Source organism: Ceratotherium simum, chromosome 3 (assembly GCF_057802395.1).
Source record: "Ceratotherium simum simum isolate JZ-2026a chromosome 3, ASM5780239v1, whole genome shotgun sequence".
NCBI classification, from domain to species: Eukaryota; Metazoa; Chordata; class Mammalia; order Perissodactyla; family Rhinocerotidae; genus Ceratotherium; species Ceratotherium simum.
The window spans coordinates 78,633,356-78,661,044 of record NC_141902.1 but is presented as its reverse complement, the minus strand read 5'-3'; the positions used below and the strand labels follow the sequence as shown (position 1 = coordinate 78,661,044).

Below are 27,689 nucleotides of genomic sequence, written 5' to 3'. Positions count from 1 at the left end.
TTTTTGGTGTTGTTGTGTATAGTGTTTCAGTTGTCTATTGCTGTGCCACAAGCCACCTCAAAATTTAATGGCTTAGAACAACAACAGTCTATTTTTCCTGTTGATTCTGTGGGTATTGCTTCTGTTGGCCTTGCCTGGAGTCCCTCCTGTGATTGTGGTCCGATTGTGGCTGGAACAGCTGGACAGTCCAAATGGCCTCACTCGTCTGTTCAGAACATTGGTGTAGCCTGAAGCTGGGCCTCTCTTGTCGTCATTCAGTCATCTAGGCTGGGTTTGTATCATGCAAGGCGAACACTATGAAGGAGTATTCCGAGAGGACAAGAGCAGAAGATGCAGGCCTCCTCAGGCCTAGCCTCCAAAACTCACATGGTGTCACTTGTGCTGCATTCTGTTGCTCAAAGCAAGTCATAAAGTTAGTCCACATTTGGTCCCCACCCCTTGAGGAGAGAAGCAGCCACCCACATGACAGTAAAAAGGGCGTGTGGGATGGGAGATATTGTCACATCCATCTTTGGGAAAATGTATCGCATATGGTGTGTATTTTAATTCCATTTTCTGTTTGTCATTGAAAAATGGAAATATAACTGATGTATGTATATTGGCCTTATATCTAATTACTTTGATAAATTCACTTATTAATTCTAATGATTTATCTGTACATTCTTTTGAATTTTCTACATAGAGAATCATGTCATTTGGAAAAAAAGACAATTTTGTTTCTTTCTTTCCAATCTTTTTTCTTATTGCATTGCTAGGACCTCCAGTAAAATGATGAATAGAAGTGGTAACAGCAGGTTTGTCTTATTCCTCATCTCAGAGGCAACATTTTCAATATTTCACAATAAAGTGTGATGTTTAATGCAGATTTTTTGTAGTGATTAACTTCCCTTCTATTTTAAGATTGCTAAGTTTCTTGTTTGGTTAGTTTTTTAAAAATCATGAATAGATATTGAATTTTCTCTTATGACTTTTCATTCTCTTTTGAGATGACCATGTGAGAGATCTCCTTTATTCTGTTAATATGGTGAATTGCCCTGACTGATTTTTGGATGTTAAGCCAACTTGCTTCTCATGCTGAATCTCTTGGTTTTGTTTGTCAGTGTTTTGTTCATGGTTTTTGATTATATATTCATGAGGGAGATTGGCCTTTCATCTTCATTTTTCAAAATATCCTTGTCAGATTTTTACTTTAAGGTTATGCTTTCTTCATAAAACACAATGGGAATAGTCCTCTTTTTCTTTTCTGGAAGCTTTTATTTAAGACTGGTGTTACTTCTTTACGTGTTCAGTAGAATTCACTAGTGAAGTCATCTGGGTCTGGGGTTTTCTTTGAGGGAGAGTTTGGAATTACAGATTCCGTCGCTCCCAGGACTATTCAAACTTTGTGTATTTTTCTTGTATCAGTTTTGTTTGTTTTTCTAGGAATTTGCCCATTTCGTCTGCTTTCAAATGTAGTGGCAAATATTATGTGTAATATTCTTGTGTTAGCCTTTTAATATCTGCAGGGACGTGCCTTGCTGTTGTTCATGCCTTTGCGAGAGCAGAATGAAGCTGGTTCTGGGAGTACTGAAAGAGGCTGGAGGCTGGAACAGTTGCTGCTGCCAGGGCAGGGGTATTGCTAGGACTACACTGACAGGAATAGCAAGCAAACGAAGAGGCAAGTCCTTCCCCTGACCCACATTTCAGGCTACCCCCATTGCCCTTTATTGGAAGAACACAACAGGAAGCCATGCAACAGAAGAAAAACGTAGCTTACAGAGATCCAACCCCAGCGTCAGAGAGCAGTGGACTGGAACTGAGAGATCATAGCTTAATGACCAGCACACTCTTCCACCTAAATATTTTCGGTGACCTCACCCCACCTGGAGGATATCTAAGGAATCATTTTTCTTTCCACTCCGTCTCCCTCCTCTTCTCCTTATTCCTGGGGTATGCTGAGATTGTTTGGGTCTAGGCTCTTATCAAAATATTCCTTCTTCTATTTCAAGAACCCTTATGAATAACTGTAGTATAATTTACACTCACATTATCATTGTCCATTAAGATTTTAAAATAAATATTAGAAGATTTGTTGTCACTGTTGCTCACTACACTCTGTCTTCGCCTCCCGTGGGTCCTTGTTTGAATTGGTTCTTTGGTGAGAGTGTTCTGGAGTATTCTCCGAGAGGACACCTGGGAAGCATGCGTCCCACTCTGCGTGTCCAATCATCTACCCTTTTGTACTGACATAATATGAGCTTGCCTGGGTGGAGAATTCTTGGATCGTAGTTCTTTCTTCTCCCTAGTCACTAAGTGTTATTCCATTGTCTATTAGTTTCCAAGATTGCAAGTGAGAAATGTGATGTTAAACTGACTGTTTCTAGAAACAACTTGTTCTTTTTGTCTGGAAGCTTGTATGATTTTTCTCTCTGTTCTTGAAATTCAGAAATTTTTCCAGATGTGTCTACATTCTGCCTTTTTGGAGTCCTTTCAATCTGAAGACTTGAGTTGCTTTTTCTTTGATATTGTTTCTTTGCTTATTCTCTGTCATGTGTTTTGTTTTCTCCCCCAACTTCTATTATTTACATATTATGCTTCCTGTTTCTACCCTTCATCTCTTGATATTTTCACTTGTGATTTTTATTTTATTAATTTTTTGTCCTGTATTGTGTGACAACGCATCTTTCATTTGTGTTGGTTTTCAGTGGGGACAATTCTCTTTTAGTACCTCTACTCAAATTTTAAATTAAAAAAGTCAAGCGTTATTCTGTTCTAGAAGCTTTTTTTTTTTTTTTTTTTTTGTGAGGAGATCAGCCCTGTGCTAACATCCGCCAATCCTCCTCTTTTTTTGCTGAGGAAGACGGCCCTGGGCTAACATCTGTGCCCATCTTCCTCCACTTTATATGGGACGCCGCCACAGCATGGCTTGCCAAGCAGTGCGTCGGTGCACGCCCGGGATCCGAACCAGTGAACCCCGGGCTGCCACAGTGGAGCGCGCGCACTTAACCGCTTGCGCCACCGGGCCGGTTCCTAGAAGCTTTTTTTTTTTAATAATTTTTATTTATTTATTTTTTTTCCCCCAAAGCCCCAGTAGATAGTTGTGTGTCATAGCTGCACATTTTCCTAGTTGCTGTATGTGGGACTCGGCCTCAGCGTGGCCGGAGAAGCGGTGCATCGGTATGCTCCCGGGATCCAGGCCCGGGCTGCCAGCAACGGAGCGCGCACACTTAACCGCTAAGCCACGGGGCCGGCCCTGTTCTAGAAGCATTTTATTGTGCTCTAAAAATATCTCCTAATGGGTTCTCATTATGTTTTTATTATATAGTCTATTTGTGTTTCCTCCATTAGTTCTGCTCCATAGTAGCCACCTGTTCTAGAATTTGGCTATCTCCTTCCTTCAAACCACTGTACTTCTTAGGTGGCGTGAGTTTGCTCTGCCTGACCATTTTGTTGGGTATGGAGTTTCCTCCTTGCTGGTTTGGGCCCAGCCGGTGGCCCTGATAGCTACAATCCCTTTAAGGCCATGCTAGATTAATAGGAAGAGATGGAGGCAGATAGGGTGGGATTGTTTTCCCTCTGTGGGGAAGGGGCAGTTGGACTGGCAAACTACATTGTATTGCTTGAGATATGGCAGGGGGAGGGGGTATGGAGGGGGATACTGTCTGTTTTCAGAATCAAATAGATCTGGATTGTCTTCAGTCCCACCTTGCAACTTCTCTTTCAAGGGGGACAACTGGGCCTTCCCAGAATTGACACCTCAGGTGGGCCATACAGGTCCCCTCTCTGCTGCTTGGAAGTCCCTGGGGTCAGCCAGCTAACCCCACTCTGGCCTGGGGTGGCTGCTTCTCACTCTGGGCTCTTCCAGGGATGCAGCCTTTCTCCAGACTACCTGACCTTTGGCCCACAGCATCTTGCTGGACTCTGATCCCTGATCTCGGCTCCCTATGCTGAGCATGCACCTCTACCACTGGCCATGGGGAGCAACAGTGGGTCAGCCTCTGGACACGCCCCCACCCCAGGCATCATCAGTGGCCACAGGAGGCAAGAGAACATGTGGCTGGCTGGCCTGGGGCTTTCAAAGCTCAGCTGTCCCCTGGCCATCATCATATTAGGACCAGTTATAGACAGGAAACAAGGCTAGACTTAGTGGGGTGCTATATGAACCCAGGCAGCAAGGACAGACTGCCACTCCTGAAAACCTCCAGAGCCTCAGGTAACAACTTGCTGTGCTCTCCTTCCAAGAAAACCAGAGGCCAAGGTTGTAGTATAGGGTGGGGTCTCAGGGGTCAGGGACCAGATACAGGCAAGTTGACAGGAGCTTAAAACTGTCCCCTGCAGGATGGCCTTGGGAAGCACGGTAGTACCTAAAATGCCAAGCTCATCAGGTGAGTAAAGAAGTGATGACCTTGCTGGAAACAAGGAGTGAGATGAGGAGCGATGGGGAGCTCGTGATAACCCCTGAGGCTCTAGTGTACAGTGGGAGTAAACCCCTCAGTGGGTACTCACAAGGAACCACTGGCTGAGGATGGGCGTCACTCAAGCTAGGATGATGTCCGTGAAACATGAGGATGCATCTTTAGGACTTCCAAACAAATTCTGTCCTTCTAATTTACAGATTTTAGATATCTGGGCAAGCCATAGATCTTCCCCTTTCCCCGGTCCTAGATAACATCTAAATGTCTCTTTGCCACAGAGAGGGAGGCCAACTGCCAACCTGTGGTCTTGTACCACTACCTGAACTTCAGCAGCATTTCAAGCTGATGTTCAAATGTCTGTAGATCTCAGAGCCAGGTGGAGGGGGTTGGCACATAGCCAGTGACTGGGACCCCCGGCTTCACCAGGTGAAGTCTGAGAACAGCCAGCTGATATATTCCTCTTGTTGGGACTCCCTCGTCTACAGATGTCAGTTGGGATGCTTAGGGTTGCTTTTGGCTGCAAGTGATATAAAACGCAATTCACAAAATTTACACAACAAAGGAACTTATTATCTCAAATAACAAGTGCAGAGGTGGGCTGCTCCAGAGTTAGTTGGTTCAGTGGCCTAGCAAAGTCATTAAGGACCCAGATTCTTTGCAGCTTTCCGTTCCGCTGGTTTCAACATGTTGATGTGTTGGCTTAGCTCTACTCAAGGTCACAAGGTGATTGCCCCTGCTTGAGACATTACATGCAGATGCAAAATGTCTAGTAGGAGAGGAATTTCTTTCCCTGTGAACCTCTTTTTGAGAGCAAGTAAATATTTTTCAGATGCCCCTCAAAATACTCCTCACATCTCGCTGGCCAGGACATGGGTCACATGTTCACTCCTAAACCAGTCACTTGTCATTTGGGTTGTATAATTTATTAATAAATTTAGCAAATATCATCCTTGAGTAAGATTAATCAAATAAAAATGTGAATGGATGTTAATATTAGATGGCAATGAGTTGGGCTGAATTTCTATAATTTGCACCTCATAATAACACTGGGGCACAAAGGATTAAGCATAAGCATAACAGATGTATCCACATTAATTACTACATGAAATTTCCCAATATACAGTTTTTAAATGTCCAGAATAATAACCACACTAAATGAGGTAATTTGCTTAGAGGTAAATGTGAAAGGAAAAAAAACATGCCCGAGTATGTGAACCACTTGGATGATTACAAACAACTGAGCAGCCCAAGGAGCTTTCATGAGCACATTTTTAATGACGGATTGGATCCCAGGAAGCGGTTAATTAGCTAACCACCTCTCCCAAATTTTTGGGATCCCTCTCATGCACTTGGGGTTGTCCTGCCCACAGTGGCTCCCTGGTTGCTGGAAGCAGCTCTACTGCCAAGCCAGCTGGGCCAGATCCCTAGCAGGTGGCAGGTTCCCCTCTACTCTTTCTTCCTGCCCAGAGGCATGTGATTCTCACCTCTGTGTGGGGCTTATCACTTCCTGTCTTTCTCAACCGCCTGCACTGATATGTGTTTGCCGTTTAACATATTTGTATTTATAAGCTTGCTGTTTTTCCTGGAGGTTACAGGGCCCCTTCCATCTGAACCTGACCTGTTCTTGGCCTCTTCCTTCCCCAGGCCTTATTTGTGCCTTCTTTGTCCAGCTGAGATCAAACTTGTTTATTCCCTGGAATGCCATTCTTTCTTATTGTCTCTGTTCGAGGCTTCTGACAGCTCTACGTAGCAGCCAAAACATCTCCTGCAAATGCAAGGAAAGGATTGGTGGGTAGAGGACTGAAGTTTCCTTTAATAGCGAGTTTCTGGGGGTACCCTCTTAGAGAACTAGGGACTTTGTAACAAATGGGTTGGTCAACTTCTCTACTCAGGAGGGTTGTCACATATGCTGTATATGATTTACACATTTTCAGGGAATTAGAGTAGAGATAGGTCTTTAATGCTCTTAGAGAAATGAAGAGAAGTGAGAGTTCACTCATTTGAACAGTTTTCATACTAAGAAAGGCAATTAACGTGTTTCTGCAACACCTTTACTTTGTGTCCAGGTGACCAAGAGAGAGTCCAGGTAAGGGATAGGGTTGCCCGTGTATAAAGGACAGAGCATCTGACTTCTTGTTCCCTTCAGGTAGAAAAAGATACATCAATTCATAGTTTTTGAAAATATTTTGGGGGGAGTATTAAATTCACTTGTCTATATTAATTGAAAAAATGATGATTGTTATCATTTTACAATAAGATTATCCTTTTCCACCAAATGGGCAGCTTTCAGAAGGTACACTTGGAAATCTGGTCAGCCAAAGGAGTGGACTGAACCCCATGGTCAGTGACGTGACAGGTCTCACCTGAATCATTCTCATCTTTCTAGATTTTATTGTTTCATGATCCTTATATATTTCTTGTATATAATCTCATTGTTCACAGTTTCATATGTAAGAAACTGTGGGAGCTATATTCAATTCAGTTAGTGGAACAGCTTTGTAAAGAGATGGCATCAGGGTAAGAGAGACCATGTGGAGATTTGGGCCAGATCAGCAGCAGATGTGTACATGACATTGTGTGTGACTGGCTTAATCCATTGTATGTGTTTGAACAGCTTTTTTGGGGAAAGGGGAGTTGTTTTATTTATTTATTTATTTTATTGCAGTAGATCTTGCGTTTAGTTCAGTGTTGTGTGTGGAATTCAAAAATGTGCCTGTAAAACAAGGAAGAAGAATTTAGTTTTAAATCACATATCATAAACATACTTACACATTTTGGCTGCATACATACTTTTGCAGATGTTAACTCATTTTGCATTTTTAGTGAGTATCCTGGATTGAGTTATACATATTGCACTATGATTAATTCAGAAGCAATTTTCACAGTATAGGTTGGTATATTTTAATATGGTAGATCTCTTTGAGATATTAGCTCATAAGTGGGGAGATATAGTTTTGAAAGCATTGCGTCACAATGCATGCATAATTGATTTTATGACTTATCTTTGATTTTGCCCTTCTCTCAAGAATATCCCTGGGCCAGGGCTGTTTTTGCAGCCCCTGAAGCCTACCTTTATCAGACGTCTTGTTACAGGAAGCCAGGAGGCAGCAGGAACAGAGTCCCCATTTCCTCAAGATATTTTGCTACTCTTGAAGATTCACTCCCGCAGAGTATTTTTATTTTTTTATTTTTTTTTTTTAAAGATTTTATTTATTTTATTTTTTCCCCCCAAAGCCCCAGCAGACAGTCGTATGTCATAGCTGCACATCCTTCTAGTTGCTGTATGTGGGACTCGGCCTCAGGATGGACGGAGAAGTGGTGCCTCGATGCGCACCCGGGATCCGAACCCGGGCCACCAGCATCGCAGCGCGCGCACTTAACCACCAAGCCACAGGGCCGGCCCCCGCAGAGTATTTTTAAATGGAGACCTCCATTTGTCCTTAAAGAGTTGTGTCACTTAAAGAAAAATAGAGCCACATTAGGAAACGCATTGTTTTACCAGCAGGTGCTGTGGAAAACTCAGGATGCTCCAGCATTCTGACATCTAAGAAACGAGGAGCCAGGCGTTTCTTTGTTACTTTCAGGATAAGTTTTCTATTTTCTTTCCAACACGTGTGTAGGATTTTTTATTTAGAATTATTTCATATATTAATAGCATTTTACAACTGAACGAGTTTCCCTAATTCAGCCCTGCCTTTCTGCAGGTGAGGAGGCTGAGACCTGAGGCGTGAAAGGCCTTCTTCTAGGACCCAGAGGAAATTGGTGGCAGAGGAGGGATGAAACTGCTTTCCGTGAACCATGAAGCATAAAGACATTCATTAATTGCCTAAAATATAAACAAACATGCTTTGTAATACTGCTGGAAATCATTATTTTAACAGTAGACTCTCCTCCATTTTAGTTTAACTTTTTAATTAAAAAGTCTTTTTGTTGTTGTTTGTCCTGAGTCTGGGCACCCTACCTGCATCCATTTGATGGTTCTCCTTACTGTTTTATTAGTCTTCTTTTCTGTTTCATCTCATTATACCTCAGGAGGAGCAACTTATTAGAGATTCTTCAGCTGGCCTTCTTTGAGTTCTTCTTTTGTAAACAGGTTTATTGAGACATAATTAACATACCATAAAGCTCACCTGTTTAAAGTGTACAATTCAGTGTGTTTTTTTTTTAGCATACTTACAGTTATGCAACCATACTCATCTAATTTTATGACATTTTCAGTCACCCCAAAAAGAAATCTCATACCCTTTAGCAGTCACTCCCCATTCCTGACTTCCTCGCAGCCCTAGGAACCACTAATCTACTTTTTGCCTCCATGGATTTGCCCATTCTGGACATTACATAGAAGTAGTATTATATAATACATGGTCTTTTGTGTCTGGCTTCTTTCAGACACAAAAACATTTAATGTTTTTAAAGTTCATCCACGTTATAGCATGTGTTAGTACTTCATTCTTTTTTATAGCTGAAAAATACCCCATTGTATGGATATACCACATTTTATTTATCTATTCATCATTAAATGGACATTTGGGTTGTTTGTACTTTTTTGCTATTGTGAACAGTTCTGTTGTAAACATTCTTATGCAAGTTTTTGTTTGAGCACCTGTTATCAAATCTTTTGAGTCTATACCTAGGAGTGAAACCACTGGGTCATTTAGTAATTCTCTGTATAAGTTATTGAGGAGCCACAAAACTGTTCCACAGAAGCTATACCATTTTACATTCCCAACAGCAATGTATGAGGTTTCCAGTTTCTCTGCATCCTTGCCAATACTTGATATTATCTTTTTGTTTATAGCCTTTCTGGTGAGTGTGAAGTAGTATATCATTATGGTTTTGATTTGCATTTCCCTAATGACTAATGACGTTGAACATCTTTTTGTGTTTATGCGCCATTTTTACATCTTTGGAGACACGTCTATTCAAGTCCTTTGCCCATTTTTAAAATTGGATTTTTGTCATTTTATTATTAAGTTGCAAGAGTTGTTTATATATTCTGCATATATATTCCTTATCAGATACATGATTTACAAATAATTTCTCCCAGACCGTATGGGTTGTCTTTTCATTTTCTTGAGCCCTTTGATACACATAAAATTTTAACTTTGAGGAAGTCCAGCTTATTAATCTTCTTGTTTATCATTTGTGCTTTTAGTGTCTTATCTAAGAGATCATTGCCTAACCTAAGGTCATGGAAAGTTACTCCTGTGTTTCATTCTAAGAGTTTTATAGTTTTAGTTCTTACATTTAGGTCTGTGATCCACTTTGAGTTAATTTTGCGTATGGTGTGAGGTCAGGGTCCAAATTCATTCTTTTGCACGTGGATATCCACTATTCCAGCACCATCCATTGTTACCCTGTTGAATTATCTTGGCCCCTTTTTTGAAAATTTGTTGACCATAGATGTATGGATTTATTTCTGCACTCTCAATTCTATTTTATTGCTCTATCTGTGCATTAATTTACTAGGGCTGCCATAACAAAATACCACAGACTGGGCGACTTATACAACAGAAATTTGTTTTCTCACAATTCTGGAAGCTAGAAGTCCAAGATCAGTGTTGGTGAGTCTGGTTTCTCCTGAGGCCTCTCTCTTTGACTTGCAGACAGCTGCCTTTTCACTATGTCCTCACATGGCCTTTTCTTTGTGTGCACACATCATGGTGTCCTTATAAGGGCACCAGTCTTATTGGATTAGGACTCACCCTAATGGCCTCATTTTAACTTAATCTATTTAAAGACCTTATCTGCAAATTCACTCATATTCTGAGGTACTAAGAATTGGGACTTAAACTTATGAACTTGCTGGGGGGGGGGGCCACAATTAAGCCCATAACAATATGTCTTTGCCTGTGCCAGAACCACACTGCTTTGATTACTGTAGTGTTGTAGTAAGTTTTGATATCAGGAAGTGTTGAACTTTGTTGTTTTTCACGAATGGCTTAGCTATTCTGGGTCCTTTGACTTTCCCCATGAATTTTCGGATCAGTTTGTAATTTCTGTAAAAAATCCAGCTGGGATTTTGATAGGGATTTTCTTCAATCTGTAGATCAATTTGGGCAATACTACATCTTAACAATATTGTCTTCTGATCCATGAACACAGGATGTCTTTCTATTTATTTAGGTCTTCTTTAATTTCTTTCACTGTTTTATAGTTTTCAGAGTATAAATTTTGCACTTTTGTTAAATTTATTCCTGAGTGTTTTGTTCTTTTTAATGAGATTGTGAATGGGACTGTTTTCTTAATTTCATTTTCAGATTTTTTGTTGGCAATTGTATAGAAATACAATGGATTTTTGATATTGATCTTGTACCCTGCAATCTTGCTGAATTTGTTTATTAGTTCTAATATTAGTTAGTGGATTCCTTGGGATCTTCTATATGCAAGATCACATCATCTGCGAAGGCATAGTTTTAATTCTTCCTTTCCAATCTATATGCCTTTTATTTCATTTTTTTGCCTAACTGCTCTGGCTAGAACCTGCAGTACAATGTTGAACAGAAGTAGTGAGAATGGACACCCTTTCCTTGTTCCTGATCTTAGCATGAGAACATTACTCTTTCACCATTAAGTATGATATTAGCTATAGTTTTTTGTAGATGCCCTTTATTACACTGAGGAAGTTTCCTTCTAATCCTAGTTTGCTGTGTTTTTATCATGCAAGAGTGTTGGATTTGTTTTTCCACCTTCAGTTGTATAAATGTCAAAGAAAAAAATACATTCAATCAAAAAACAGTTCCAGCACTTTAAGAAAGTCAAGTGGAGATAAAACAGATGATCTTCCGGGGGGGAAAGAAAGTGGCCTTAATTCCGAAACCATAATACCTTAAATTATCTAATGTTTAGCTCCCTCAGCAAAGGCCTCATAGAAATGTTAAAGAATTGTTAAAAGCATAAACTGTGCAGCAGCAACAGCTGAGATGATTCCAGGTTTCTTGTATCCTTAAATGAATCAAACCATTGGACTAAGAAAGCCAGGGACGATGAGGGATTGCATGTTAAGTCAAGCCATAATATGAAATTCAGAGTTTTGACTGCATACTCATGTTCACAGCAGCATTATTCACATTAGACAAGGGGTGGAAGCAACCTGTGTCCATCTATGGATGAATGGACAGACCACCTGCGGTCTGTCCGTACAATGGAATATTATTCTGCCTTTAAAAGGAGGGAAATGAAAGAGTGTTGGATTTTTGTCAATGTTTTTACTGCATTTTACATGAAGCGATCATGTGGGGTTTTTTTGTGTGTGTGAGGAAGATCGGCCCTGAGCTAATATCTGCCAATCCTCCTCTTTTTGCTGAGGAAGACTGGGGCTGGGCTAACATCCATGCCCATCTTCTTCCACTTTATATGGGATGCCGCCACAGCATGGCTTGACAAGTGGTGTGTTGGTGTGCACCCGGGATCCGAACCGGCGAACCCTGGCCTGCCGCAGCGGAGCACGCACACTCAACTGCCTGCGCCACCGGGTTGGCCCCTCTTTATTTTCTTAATACACTGTTTAACATTAATTGATTTTCTGATGTTAAGCCAACTTTGCATTCCTAGGATACATCCCATTTGTTCATGGTATACAATCCTTTTTATACATTGTTAGATTTGGTTTGCTACTATTTTGATAAGGATTTTTGCATCTATATTCATAAGGGATGTTGTAGTTTTCTTGTGATGTAGTTGTCTGGTTTTGGTATCAAGATAATATTGGACTCAGAATGAGTTGGTAATTGGTCCATCTTCAACTTTCTGGAAGAGTTTGTAAAGAGCTGTTCTTAATTCTTCTTTAAATGTTTGGTAGAGTTCACCAGTGAAACCATCTGGACTGGGGCTTTTCTTTGTGGGAAGTTATAAAAGTACTAATTCAATCTCTTTCTTTGTTGTAGGCCTATTTATATTTTCTATTTCTTCTTTAATAAATTTCATGTGTGTTTTTAGGAACTTTTCCATTTCATCTAATTTATCTAATTTGTTGGCATACACTTGTTTATTGCTCATAGTAATCCCTTATAAACTTATCCATTTTTGTAAGGTTGGTAGTGATGTCCCCTCCTTCATTCCTGATTATGTCAATTTAAGTGTTCTCTCTTGGTCATTGTAGCTAAAGGTCTGTCAACTTTATTGCTTCTTCAAGTTCCTGGATCATCTTTAATGAGTTGTAATTTTCCTTATTTCACCTGTGCAGAGTTTTGCACTTCTTCCTTTCCTCTAACAATCATGCTGTTGGAGTCGCTGGTAAAGTGTTAGGCTGGCAAGCTGAGAGAGACCCAGCAGTTTCTCGCACAGCAGACTTTGCTTTTACGGTCCACAGTGAAGCAAAGGACACGCAGTTTACATATCTGCTCAGGCCTCTTGGAGCCCAGGCCTCACAGGGGGCAAACTGCTGCCTCTCCCAACCTCAAGACCTGGCAGCATCTGACCTGCCTGTGAGGCTCCCCTCGAGGGCAATTAGTCAGCAGCCTGGGTCAGGCTCTTAGAGAACAGTCCTCAGAAAGAAGATAGCTGTGGGCTCTCTCAGAAGAGAGACACAGGCTTCTGCCAGCTGAGAACCTACAAGTACACGTGATCCTGGGTCTTCTCAGGGCTTGGGAAGAGGAAGACCTTCTGCTTATCAGGTACCTGAGCTCTCACTTGCATCTCAAAGAGGAAGCCCTGTACTGGCTCTCTCCTCTGCAGGTTTTGGAGAACACATGCCCTCTGACTACTCTCCAGCTCTGAAAGCATGCCTGCTCTGGTTGTTGATTGAGTCCCAGGGAAGGAACTAGAAAGGAGGGAGGATCAGAGACACAGGACCTGTGCAAACCCACCATCTCCCCAGGATTCCTACAGCCACCTCTAGTGTACCTCTGATTATTATTTCTATTTTTGTGTTTATAATTTTTGTGTCCCTCAGGACCACCAGTTATGCCTATGTGGGCTCTTTCTTGTCTGCCTTCGGTATTTTCATATTTTCTCTGATTCTTTTTTTTATTCTTATCCCTTTCAATTTGCTCAGTTTTCTCAAAAACTGTCTGCCTTCAGTATTTTCATATTTTTCTCTGATTCTTTTCTTTTATTCTTATCCCTTTCAATTTGCTCAGTTTTCTCAAAAACTGTCTGCCTTGTCCCTCTCTGGGTATTAGCATTGTCTGTTCTCCTTCTTGGTGCCCTTGCCCTGTGAGGGTACCTCTGCGTTAGGCTAAAGTGAAGTCTAGAAGGAAAGAATGAGGTTTCTGTCTTCTTGCATGGTGTGGCCAGTGGGGAGATGCTTTGGATCAAACATGGAGAACACAGCTACTCTAGAATAAGAGATGCTTTAAAGTGTGTTCTAGGTTGTCTGAAACTCCTTTCTGCAGAGGTAGATCACTACATTAGATCATATGTACATTCTATATGGAAAAACAATCTGTCACGATCTCTTTCTTGCCCTTATTGCCTGCAACTAAAATCGTAAACTTCTCAACCACAGAACACTGCCAAGAAACATAACAAAAATGTCAAATTGGATTCAGATCACCTCTCATTACATTCAAATATCCTTATAGGTAATATTAACCTCATCTAGCTCCATTCCTTTGAAATAATCTCATTCCTTCGTACCCTCTTTTCCCCTGCATAATGGGTTTGAATACTGTTTAGCTAGAATTTGTGCAGTTTCAAGTGAGAGAAAACAACTTCCAGCAGATAAAGCAAAAGGAGATTTTACTTGCTCCAGTAACTAGTTATCCCCAGGAGTTCTACCTTGAACTCAGGATCCAGGGATTCAGATGAAAGCATTAGGACTGTATCCCCATCTCTTAGAGCTCGTTTGAGTTGGCTTCACCGTGAGACAGGTTATTCCCAAGCAAAGGCGAAGGTGGCTAGGCTCATATCACCCTTCAGCTTGTTCGCTCAGAGGAAAGAGAACCTCTAAGAACTCCTGAAAGGATGACGATTGGACTTCCGAACCGGTCACTGTGGCTGGCCTGAATCACGTGCACCCAGGAAAAGAAGGCAGAGCCTTACTAAGGTCTCCCAGAGATGGAAAGAGGCAGTTCCTAAAGGAAAAGGATGCAGAACAAGGGGCAAAAACAAGCAAATAAAAAGAAACACACTGGCCACTACAGAGACGTTATGTGTTGGTAATTTTATAACTTAATAGGCCTTAATGATTTTCATAAGTAAAAGGCCCTGGGTAACGGAAGACTTATATTTCTTGAAAAGAGAGTCTAAGAAGAGGCTTCTGGACCAAATGGCTACAATGCTTGGAAAGAGCTATCTCCTCAAGCCCCACCTCTCCACCCCTTTTCCACCAGCCAAGGAAAGCTCTGTTGCCATTTAATCAAAGTATTCTTTCATGAGAGACTAAGTGTTATTAGGTAGTCCTATCACATAATTTAACCAGGATGCATCTTTGTTATGTATGAGTGGACACAAGGGATTTTATTGCAAGCATTAAAATATCTGGACTGTTTTTCCTGCTATCTACCCACCAAAATAGTATCCCGCGCCCCCCACCAACTACTTTGCTCACATGCTGCACACTGTCCCACATTCTTCCACTGGAAAAGGCAGCAAAGCTGCTCATATATGGTGGCTGCATGCTTTTATCATTGCTTTTCTTCCCGCAACGACCTTACTTGCTTTTTGCGCTAGGTTGCTGTCGGAAAATTTAAAACCTGTCTCTGGTTCTGCAAGAAATGTCAGTGAATGAAGAGGAGAATCCAGTAGAAGATAAAGATGATTAGAGCTGCTTGGCAGGCATTTGCTACCAAGGAGATGAAATAAAGCAATTAATTACTGAGAGACATCTAAAGAGCAATTGGTGGTAGGCATTTCTTTGTTCACTGCATCTGAAATCTTAGCTAGCTTAGCTTTTGCCTCAAAGAATTATTATTTTTTTTTCTTTTGGGTCTAGCAATAAAAGTATTAAGGTCATTAACATAAAGTGTTTGAAAATGTTTTTCTTTTTTTAGCCACTTGTCTTTATTACTTCACTGGCTGAAAAAAAAGTCACGAAAGTCATATTCAGATCACACTGAATTTACTGAAAACTTGAATTGTATAACTGCTATAGCATGGTTTCACTGTGAAGTTAAAATTCCTTGAGAATATATTTTTCATTTATCTCCCAAGAAAGATTTCATTTTTGAAAGAAAATAACTTTAATAGCATCTTGATATATTTCTTTCCAGACTTTTTTCTGATTTTTGTGTGTACTTGTGTTTTACTGCAGTAAACATCTTTCTACATACAGCTTTGTATAGTCCTCAAGTATTTTCCTTAACATAAACCCCCTGGAAAGAAGCACATGGTTATCAACTACCCTGTCCCAGCCCTGTGCTAGGACTTGGCAAACCTATCTCACTTAGTCCCCTGAAGCCTGGATGAGTAATCTTGGAAACAGAAAGCAGTGTCAGTAGCTTTCTGGATGTCATACAGGTTTCTAATATAGGTCCATCTGACTCCCAGATCTTTACCTTTTCAAGGACACCATATCTATGTTCTCTCTGCAATCAGCAGATGGTTAGGAGCGGTCTCTGGAGGCAGACTGCCTTAGTTCAGGTCAGATCTACCACTTACTTGCTGTAGGACCTCAAAACAGTTAACCTTCTTCTCTGTGCCTCAGTTTCTTCATTTATGAGAAGAGAAACAGTAAATGCACAGGCCTCATAGGGTTGTTGTGGGATTAAATGAAGTAATACATGAAGACCACTTAGAATAGGGTCTGACCCACTTACCTTTGAAATAATCAGTAGCTGTTGTTTATATTTATTATTGTTAGTGTTATTATTACCACCATCATCACAATTTTTCCCCAAACTCCATGGCTTCCTGTGTCAATCTAAGGTGGAGGTGGGTCTGGGTGACTTCTCCATGCAATGCCTAAACTTCATTCTAATACTGTTATTTTATGTCTGTATTTTCTCACCTGCATTCTTCTGGACACAGCAGAGAGAGGTGTTTCAATACGTAAAACTGGTATCTTTTCTCACCCATTTTGAGTATGACAATCTGCTATCTGGGTAAAAGATGCAGCTGATGGACACTGCTGATTTTCACACAGTCAGTCACAGGGGTAGCTTGACCTGTGGGGCTACTTGGTAATTTAAGTGAATACCTTAGCAAGAAAAAACACTGAAAAACCAGCCCAACTGTTGACAATGGCTTTCATCTTATTTTCCATTTTTGTTATCTCTTGGTTGCTGAGTTTTTTTTTTACTCGGGGTTCAACATTATCTTTCTGGAGGGACTTTTTGCAGAATTCTTGATCACAGGAGGTTTCTTTGAACTTGAGTCCAAATTTTAATTTGCAAGGAAACTGAAGCAGATGAATTTTCTTATTGTAAAAAAATGAATGCCTCCATGATATATTTGTTTTTCTTATTAGGCTTCAGTCACTAAGATTGATGCTTGGGGATTTATTGTTAGATCTTGTGTGGAACAGAAAGTTATTACTCATAGTTTACCAGATTTTAGCATACTTGCATCACAACACGGCATATCATTTTACATTTAGTATTGCAGTCAGGGCCATTATCAGATTGCATTTTCATATTGAATTACAAACAAAAATTTTATGCTACTAACATTTAATGAAATTTTAATAAGATTGTGTTTTGGTGCTATTATTCAAATAATGTGTTTTGAATTGCTTCCTTTGAATATATTTGCATTAAAGAGGAACTCAATTTGATTTGGTTCTTTGAAGAGTTTACCCACTTTCTGGGTAGCTTTAAAAAGACAAAGAGGGAAATTCAGTTTCTTCTTTACAAGTCAGTAAATAGAAAAGCAACACATTTGCTAAAATCTGTAAAAATAGTGGCAGCAGATTGCAGATGGTTTGAGTTAATGAAATGACTCATGTTGGCTATTAGAGTTGCACAATTAAAAATATATATACAAAGTGCACACATCACAGATTATGAGGGATGATACTCCTGGGTTCTCCTTTCTTTCTCATTGAGCCCTAAGGCTGATATATTAAGAATTAAGAAATTTAAGAGATTCACATTATTGCAATTCTTGATCAGTGATGCCCAAAATTAAATGGTAATCTCTTGAGAGAGCACATTTCTGTTTGTAGCATTCTTCTTACCCATTTCTGCTACAATCGTAGTTGTGGGCCCAAAGGCAGTTTACATGAGCGTGTGCTTTCCAAAGACAGAATCATTTGACCAAGCAAAAACCCCTCACTGAAGCGTTCTTTATGTGGCGGTTTTGTTGTAGTTGTCTAACTGATGGAGTTTAATGCATAGAATAGAAATACTGAAAGAGTGAAAAGATGGGAAAAGTCCTGCTTGCAAGGCAAGCTCTCCCTTTACCACATTCGTTTTTAATGGTCACTTAGAGGCATTAGAGAAAGTAACTGGTGGTAAATGCTTAAGAGCTTAAATTTAAGGGAGGGGAGGGAGTAGCGAAGGCAAAGCCAACTAGGAGTCCTCCAGGTCTTTCACTCTTTTTATGTCCAGTTTTGTGCAGAAAGAAATGATTCTGCTTCACTTTCACGCTCTCACCTTCCTCTTCACCTTTTTTCTCCCACAATTCATCCTGAGTTCCCTCCATCTAAAAATATTCCCGATTTTAAACCTCTTTAACACTCACTTTCTATAGTACCTGCCTGAGCCTGTGCGGTCCTGAACTCAGCCGCACACTCATTTAGGAGTTTTGGCTCCTGTTCTCCATTTGTAGGGTTTAGTAAGGACGCCACCTTTAATCTAACGTGACCCACAGGACTGCGCAGACACCCCTACTGCTTTCCGCCAACGCGCGGCGGCCGGCCCACTCCCCGACGCAACGCGTAGCCTCCGTGACGCAGCGCGCAGCCTCCGTGACGCAGCGCGCGCCCCCTCCGGCCCCGCCCAGGGCCGCCCCGACGTGCCGCGCGCGGACCCACAATCCCCCCAGTGCACTGTTCTCCCGCCGCCGCCGTCCGTTAGGGCGAGCGCCCCGCCTGCGGAGTCGGCGCTGGCGCCAGGCTCCCGCCGCCGGTGACATGCTGCAGAAACCGAGGAGCCGGGGCCGCCCCAGCGCCCAGGCCGAGAGGGTGAGGGACGGGGGCCGCGGCGGAGACGGCCGGGCCCCGAGAGGCGGCGTCGCCGAGGAGGCCCCGAGCACCTCCCGCGGGGCGGGCGGCTCGCAGGAAGCCCGCAGCACCTCGTCGCAGGGCGCCCGCGGGGCCGAGGCCTCCCCCGCGGTGGGGCCCCGCTCGCAGAAGCAGCTGGAGTTGAAGGTGGCCGAGCTGGTGCAGTTCCTGCTGATTAAGGACCAGAAGAAGATCCCGATCAAGCGGACGGACATCCTGAAGCACGTCGTCGGGGACTACAAGGACATCTTCGCGGACCTCCTGAAACTGGCCGCGCAGCGCCTCGAGTACGTCTTCGGGTACAAGCTGGTGGAGCTGGAACCCAAGAGCAACTCCTACATCCTCATCAACACGCTGGAACCCGTGGAGGAGGATGCCGAGGTGAGAGGCGACCAGGGCACGCCCACCACCGGCCTGCTGATGATTGTGCTGGGGCTCATCTTCATGAAGGGCAACACCATCAAGGAGACCGAGGTCTGGGACTTCCTGCGTCGTCTAGGGGTGTACCCCACAAAGAAGCATTTGATTTTTGGGGACCCAAAGAAACTCATTACTGAAGACTTTGTGCGGCAGCGTTACCTGGAGTACCGGCGGATACCCCACACTGATCCTGTGGACTATGAGTTCCAGTGGGGCCCGCGAACCAACCTGGAGACCAGCAAGATGAAAGTTCTTAAGTTTGTGGCCAAAGTCCATAATCAAGACCCCAGGGACTGGCCAGCGCAGTACTGTGAGGCTCTGGCAGATGAGGAGGCCAGGGCCAGGCCTGGGACCTGTGGCCCAGCCCCCTCCTCTTGAAATCTGAAATAGATTCACGGGGACTCCTGGGGGAAGGGTCAGAGGCACAGTGCGGAGCCCTGAGAGTTGGGGAGGGGGAGCATATTTCTCTAACGCTTAAATGTGTGTAGCTTTACGATGTGTTTGCAAACTTTTGTTCATATTGTAAATTATTTGGTTCCAAATTTTCACTTATAAAAATATTAGGGGAGGATTCATTTTGTTTTGATTTGTTTGACTGACTGTATTTTTTGGTATAAAAATTTTGCTAGCTTTATAAAACTAATTGGAAAACTTTGTACCATGATCTGGAACAGATATTTAAGAAAGAACACATCAGTAAATTGCTTTGGTGTCTAGAGAATAAAAGCGAAGTGGCTATTATCTGGCCTCTTAACTACCAACTACCCCAGTTTGTAAAGAAAAATAAAAGTCTTTATAAATTAAAAATAAAGATGTAATTGCCTATATTCTTTTTTATCTTAGCATAGCTATTTTATATTTATGTACTTTATACGTATATATAAGCATTATGCCTTGTTCTAAGCAATGTATGGCATTTTCTCTGAATAACAATTTTTTTACATTCATAATTACTACTCAGCTCTGTGGCTGACTGTTTATTTCCATTTAGGTTTTTTTCTACTATAGTTATAATAAATACTATATCTTTGAGGTAGTTAAGCATTCTGCATCTTTTAAATTGTGAGTCATGAGAAATTAGTTTCAGGATTCAAAACCAGCGTCTTAAAAAAAATGATTTTTGCTATGTATTATTAAGCTAAATAGTGTTTTATAGAAGTTACCTTTTATATGTGTGTGTGTGCATATTGGATCATGATGTAAAATATATTTCTTACTTTGGGTTATAAAAAAGTTGAGAAAACTTTTATTGATTAATCATGCCTACTTGGGAATGAGACCACCTGGGTTCAGACCCTGGCCCCACGTAACTAGCTGTATGAATTTAGGCGGGTTACTTAACTTGCATACAGACGTTTCCTCACCTGTAAAATGGGCTGATGATGCCTGTATTATGTGTAGTACTGTGATTATTAGATATGGAAGTATATGTAAAGTTCTTGGCACAGTGCCTGCTGTGGAGGATTTTAGGTGTTACTTTGTTTCTTAAAATTTTTTTTAATTTTTTATTCTCCTTGATCTGGAGTAGTTAATTTTGTTAAAGGATTTCTTTCATTATGTTGTTGTAAATCATTCCTACAATTGGAATTACTGGTTCAAAAATTATGACAATATTCTTCTAGTCTGCCTCTATTGTATGGGTTAATGGGGAAACATAACTCATGATATATGGTGAGTATAGCCCACATAAAATAGTAAGAGCAGGAAAGTTAGAGGACGATCTCCCCTGGGCTTTGAGAGGTCCTTGTAGTACAGTGAATAGGATACGGTTTTTGGGGTTGTCTGACAAACTGAATTATGGCTCAGAAATATGGCTATGTCAGCATGGTGATTTGGGGTAGGTTTTAAGCTCTTTGAATCTCAATTTCTTTATCTGTAAAATGGGAAAAATAATAACTATATGATAGTTTGTTATATGGATTAAATGAGCCCAAAGAAAAGAGCTTATTGTCTTTTCTCGTATTCTTCCACAGCCTCTGGCAAAATGCTGTTTATATACAGAGTTTCAACAAATAATTATTCAGTGGGTGAGTAAGTATAATTGTTTGGGGGGCAGGTACTGCAAATTAACCATGAAATGAGGTAAATACTTTAGCTCAGAAAAGAAGTGTGGACTTGGTCAACACTGGACTAGATGTCATCTAGAAGAGTCTGTGGTGGGTGTGTGGTCCATGGAGGAATGTGATAGGTTACTGGGTTTTACGTCATTCTGTTGAATTGAAATTTGCATTTATTTTATCACTGGAGTATAGTGTGTCTTTGAATGTGTTTCTGGTTTGCTTTTTATTTCCACATATAAATTACCTTCTGGCTAAGCATCCTGCTTACTGGTCCCCTTACCTCACTGACTGCTTTTCCCTCTGGTGTGTTCTAATACTGGCCTTTTTTGCATCTGTATGGTGAAAGTTATCAGTACCCCGCACCCATTATCAGTTACATCTGAGGCAAATATCTTCTGCCACACTTTTCTCATAAAGATGTTAACAATTTACCATCAATGAATTATTACTTTGTTTTAGATTTTAAAATATAAAACATTACAGACCAGATCTTGCCCTTATCTTTTCTTCTCACCCTTACCAGAGATGTCGAAAGTTTGTGAATATCGTGCTATTGTATGATTTAATAACTTTTACTGTGTACCTGAACAATATAGAGTAGTGGTTTCTGAGCTTTTATAACTTATATAAGTAGTAGTATACCGTATCCTTTTGCAACTTGCTGTTTTCACTCACCATTGTTTTTGAGATTCAGCTCTGTAGATCTTATGATAATTTGGCCTTTCCAGTCATTCTCTGGGTATGTAGTGATAATTTATTGTAGTATTAACTTGCACCTCTTGCTTACTAGTGACATTAAGCATCTTTTGCTTTTTTTTTTTTTGCCATCAGTTTTTATATGTTAGACTTTTAGACTTTTTCTGTTTTTATCGATTTGTAAGATTTCTTTATATGTTCTGCATGGTAATCATTACCTGCTATATCTAATGCAAATACCTTCTCACATTTTCACTTTTTCTTTTTTGTCTTACAGATTTGATTTTAATATGTCAAAATCATCAGTGTTTTAAGGGCTATGTTTTTTTGTGTAGTGCTTTAAAAAATTCTCCCTAATCCTAATATTGTAAAGATATTTTCTAATATTTTCTAGTATAAGTGTTCAAAATTTTGACTTTCATATTTATGTTTTTAATCTGTTTTTGTGTATGATGTGGGGTATGGATATAATTTTCGTATTTTTCCTATATGGATTACCTAGCACCCATTTTTCATAGTTTATCTTTTCCACCCTGATTTATAATAAGCTCTGTTATATAGCAATGTCTTATAAATAAATTTATGGCTAGGACAGAATTGGTTTATTTGCTATCCATTTGCTGATAACATGCTGTTATAATTCTGTAGCATCATAATATAAGGTTTTTTTTCTGCTTTTTCAATTCTTATACCTTTTACTTTAGTCTTATCTTTTTTGCACTGGCTGGAACTGCAATACATTATTGGAAAAAAGTGGCGACAGCAGCCCTCAAGAATGTTCCTGATTCCTTGTTCCTGATTTTAAAGGGAATAATTTTTAATGTTTGGCATTGTGTTGTTTGCTGTTAATTTTTTTCCCCAAAAATACCTTTAATTGGGTTATTTAATTGCCCTGCTGTTCATAACTTGCTTAGAGATGTTTAGAAAAATTATGAATGGCTTTTTAAATTTGTAACATGCCCTTTATTAATCATTTACTGTGATTAAATTTTTATTTTTACTCAGTAAATTTGGTATAGTTTATAGTTTTAGGTATAGTTTAGTGTAATAACACTGATATGTTTATCTGATATCTAACCATTCTTGCATTCCTGGGACAAACACTTCTTTTTGAGGATGCATTTAAAAAAATACGTATTTTTTTATTTGCTAAAAATTTATAAATTTTGTATCTTTGGTCATAAGGGGAATTCGTAATTTTCCTATATTGTACTGTCTATTTGTTTATTTAGAAACAATATCAGACTTACAGAAAAACTGCAAGCACGGTGCAAGGAATTTTTTTTCTCCTTGAACTATATGAGTGCATTTGGTTATCATGTTTCTTTAGTCTCCTTCAGTCTGCAGGGAGTTCCTCAGTCCTTCCTTGACTTTCATGATCTTGACACTTGAGGAATACAGGCTTATTATTTTGTAGAAGATCCCCCAGTTGGGGTTTGCCTGCTGTTTCTTGATCAGATTCAAGTTATGCATCTGGCAGGAATATCACAGAAGTGATGCTGTGTTTTTCTTATTGAATCCTGTCAGTGGCACAAAATTTCCGTTTGTCCTGTTACTGTATAACTTTGATCACTTTGGTTAAGGTGATTTTCTGCTATTCCTGTTCACTGTGATATTTTCCCTTGCCCTTTGTAATAAACAAGTAACTTGTATGGAGATAATTTGAGACTTTGTAAATATTGTATTCCTCACTAAATTTTCAATTTATTCACCTATTTTTATCTGTGTAGACTCATGGGTTGTAATCTTTTACTATCATTATTTTGATAGTCCATTTGTCCTTGATTTGGCCAGTAGGAGCATTTTAAAGCTGGTTTTTGTGTCTTCAACATGCCCCCATCGTTTTGGGGGCACTTCCTTACTACCTGGCCCAAAAAGATCATTCAGCCCTATCTTGAACTTTCCCTGCCCCAGACCTGCAATTAGCCATTTCTCCAAAGAGCTCTGGTTCCTTTTGGTAGAGATTGGAATTTAGAAACAAGGTTGCAGGATTTGCTCATGTGTTCTAGAAGTATCATTGCTTCTAGACCTCTAGATGACAGTTAGGAAAGTCTGTCCGTCTGTCTTATCATCTACTGAAAACCATGAGATTATGTTGATAACACCACAGTGTTCATTCTGTTTTTCTCCCCTTCTATATTTGTATCTATCTTCTCCAACAGTGAGAAACTCAGATCCTATTATCCATATAATATTTATTTATTTGATCAATCCCCCTGTAAATAACCAATCTCCTATCCTGGCTGCCACACCCTCCCACATGGGGATGCCCTTTGCTCCCCACTGGGGAGCAGACATCCCACAGGAACTGCCCTTCTGGGCATGCATCCTCCTCACAGTGCTTGGGCTCCAACACCCTACTCTGGGGCCCTCACCTCTCAGTCTCCCTTCCCCACACACATCTTGTTCTATTCCACTTAATGACTTTAGCAGTGAATTGTTCAGGAAATAGAAAACATTATTCTAGTGCCATAAATGAGCTGGAGAGCTTTTCTTTTCCCATACTAAGGATTAAGTGTTTTTGAAGGTTTGGAAGAAATCTACCAAGGGCCTATTGTGAAAGGCTCTGGGCCTGTTGTTTTTGGTGGGTAGATTTTTAACAACTGATTTTGTTTCATTAACAGTATGTTCAGGGCCGGCCCTGTGGCTTGGTGGTTAAGTGCGCGCGCTGCGATGCTGGTGGCCCGGGTTCGGATCCCGGGTGCGCATCGAGGCACCACTTCTCCGTTCATCCTGAGGCCGAGTCCCACATACAGCAACTAGAAGGATGTGCAGCTACGACACACAACTATCCACTGGGGCTTTGGGGGGAAAAATAAAATAAATAAAATCTTTAAAAAAAAAAAACAGTATGTTCAGGTTTCATCTTCTTTACAAATTAGTTTGGTCATTTGTATTTTCTAGAAAGTGTTTTCACCTACTTCCTGATGTTTTAACATAAAGTTGTTCTTAGTATTCTCCTTTGATTTAAAAATAATAGTATTACATCTTCCCTTACATCTACGTTTGCAGACTCAGTATTATTTTTACCTTCACTCTTTTTTTCTAGAGCCGGTTGTGCCAGGAGTTTTATTCACTTTAAGAGTATTTTCAAGAAATTTTGTTTTATTGCTCTTCTTTACTGTTTCCTTTTATAATTTTATTACTTTCTATTTCCTTTCCTTTTACTTTCTTTGGGTTTATTCAGTGGTTCTTTTTATTATTTCTTGAGTAGTTCATTGATTTTCAATTCTAATTCATTTAAGACAATGTATTTCCTTCTATTTACAACTTTACTCACATTCCAGAAGTTCTAATATGTAGTATGTTTGTTATATTCAGTTCTGAATATTTTCCAATGTCTGTTATGATTTATTTTTTATCTATAATTGCAAATGAGTGATTTTTTAAAATTTTTCAAATATTTGAATTTTTAAGCATTCTTCTTTGTTGCTGGTCTCTAACTTTTTAAAATTGCTTTGAGGCGCTGGCCCCATGGCATAGTGGTTGAGTTCTGCGTGCTTCACTTCAGCGTCCCAGGTTCACAGGTTTGGATCCCAGGCATGGACCTACACCACTTGTCAGCCATGCTGTGGTGGCAACCCACATACAAAGTGGAGGAAGATTGACACAAATATTAGCTCAGGGCTAATCTTCCTTGAGCAAAAAAAAAGAGGAAGATTGTCAACAGATAACATTTGCTGGGAGCAAATCTTCTTCAGCAAAAAAAAAAAAAATTGCTTTGACTGAGATAAAATGGTCCATATAAAAATCAAATTTAAAATATTTCTTACCTGTGCTCTGTGGCCTAACATGGTCAATTTTTTATATATTCCAAGTGTCCTTTGAAAATAAGTGAATTCTATATGTGTTTCTAGTGTGTTCACAGTATGTTTATTACCTAAAGCTTGTTAATTGTGTTGTTAAAATATTACATATTATTATTATTTTTCATGCCTAATAAATAAATTTTTGAACAATGGTAAAAATCTCCCAGCATGATTTTATAAAATTCTTCTTGTTATTTTTTGCTTTATATATTTTTAGGCTATATTAGTAAAGACTAAACAGGTTTAGCATTATCATATCTTCCTGATGAATTGTTTCTTTCATATGATTATCCTCTGTATCACTAACAGTACTTTTTGCCTTAAAGTCAATTTAGTATTATATTAACATATCTTCTCTAGTTTTCTTCCTTTTTAAAAAAGTATCCTATTAATACGTCTTTCCATCTCTTTGTTTTTTTAACTCTTTATTTCAGAAATTTCAAACATGTATAAAAGTGGAAAGATGATATAAGAGGTTTCAGTACAGGGACAACATGTTTCATCTTTATTGCAACCCACTTTCCCTAATCTAGTCCAGATTATTTTAAAGCAAATCTCTTTTATTATCTAATTTTATCTGTAACTATTTTGGAATTTGTCTCTGAAAGAAAAGGACTCTCAAATTGTGTCACATGATTTTTCTGTATTTATTGAGATGATCATGTGTTTTTTTCCTACTTCAATGTATTAATGTATATTAAATTGATTAACTTTTTTTTTTTTTTTGATGAGGAAGATTGGCCCTGAGCTAACACCTGTTACCAATCTTCCTCTTTTTGCTGAGGAATGATTGACTTTTTTTTGTTGAACCGCTCTTGCATTTCTGGGGTAGGTCCCACTTGGTTATGGTATATAATCCAATTTCCTTCTATTATTGATTTCTAGATCCATTCCATTTTGGTCAGAGAAAGTACTTTGTATGATTTCAACCTTTTTAAGTTTATTGAGGATTTTGCCTCTATTTTCATAAGTGATGTTGGTCTATAGTTTTCTTTGTCTGGCTTTGGTATCAGGGTCATGTTGGCCTCATGGAATGAGTTAGGAAGTGTTCCCTCCCCTTCAATTTTTTGAAGGAGTTGGAATAGGATTGGTGTTAATTCTTCTTTAAATGTTTGGGAGAATTCACCAGTGAATCAGTTTGGTCCTGGACTTTTCTTTGTTGGGAGATTTTTGATTACTGATTTAATCTATTTACTTGTTATAGTGTACTGACATTTTTTATTTCATCTTGAGTCAGTTTTGGTAGTTTGTGTGTTTTTCAGAATTTGTCCATTTCCCCTACATTATCTAATTTGTTGGTATACAATTGTTCACAGTGTTCTCTTATAATCCTTTTAGTTTCTGTAAGGTCAGTCATAATGTGCCCATTTTCATTTCTGATTTTAGTTATTTGCATCTTCTCTCTTTTTTCTTTTTTCTACCTAAAGGTTTGTTGATTTGATCGATATTTTTGTGAGGAAGGTTAGTGCTGAGCTAACATCCGTTGCCAATGCTCCTCTTTTTTGCTGAGGAAGATTGGCCCTGGGCTCACACCCCTGCCCATCTCCCTCTACTTTACATGGGACACCTACCACAGTGTGGCTTGATAAATGGTGCATAAGTCTGTGCCTGGAATCTGAACCTACAAACCCGGGGCTGCCAGAAGCGGAGTGCGTGAACTTAACAGAGCAGCCCCGCCTACATTTTTAATGCAGGCATTTACGGCTGAAAATTTCCCTCTAAGCACTGCTTTTGCTGCATCCCATAAGTTTTGTTACATTGTGTTTGCGCTTTCATTTACCTCAAAGTTTTTTTTGATTTCCCTAGTGATTTCTTTGTTGACCTACTGGTTGTTTAGGAATGTGTTTTTTAATTTCCATGTATTTGCTCAATTTTCTGTTTTCCTTCCGTTATGATTTCTAGCTTCATTCCATTTTGGTAAGAGAAGATATTTTGTATGATTTCAGTCTTTTAAAATTTATTGAGAATTATTTTATGTCCTAACATATGATCTATCCTGGAAAGTATTCCAATGTGTATTCTGCTGAAGTTGTTGGACTGTTTTATATATGTCTATTAGGTCTAGTTGGTTTACAGTGTTTTTCATGTCCTTATTTCCTTATTGATTATTTCTACTTAGATGATTTTTTTAAGACTTTATTTTTTTAGAGCCATTTTAAGTTCATGGCAAACTTGAGAGGAAGGTACAGAGATTTCTCACATACCTCTTGCTCCCCCACGTAACCCTCCCCTATTATCAACATTACTCACAAGAGTGGTACATGTG

General features: G+C 39.7%; 1 protein-coding gene across 4 annotated transcripts in view; it reads left to right on the top strand.

Annotated features, from left to right (window-relative positions):
• Positions 1–27,689, top strand: part of ENTREP2 (endosomal transmembrane epsin interactor 2) — a 447,469-nt gene that overhangs the window by 288,871 nt on the left and 130,909 nt on the right. Inside the window, exon 1 of one of the 4 annotated variants that reach the window (XM_087428835.1) lies at positions 18,230–18,819. The exons of the other annotated variants lie outside the window; for them this stretch is intronic. Within the exon in view, the coding sequence (XP_087284961.1) occupies positions 18,349–18,819 (471 nt within the window). The 5' untranslated portion in view covers positions 18,230–18,348. Of the gene's footprint in view, positions 1–18,229; positions 18,820–27,689 lie in introns of those variants that run through there. 4 annotated transcript variants of the gene reach the window in all.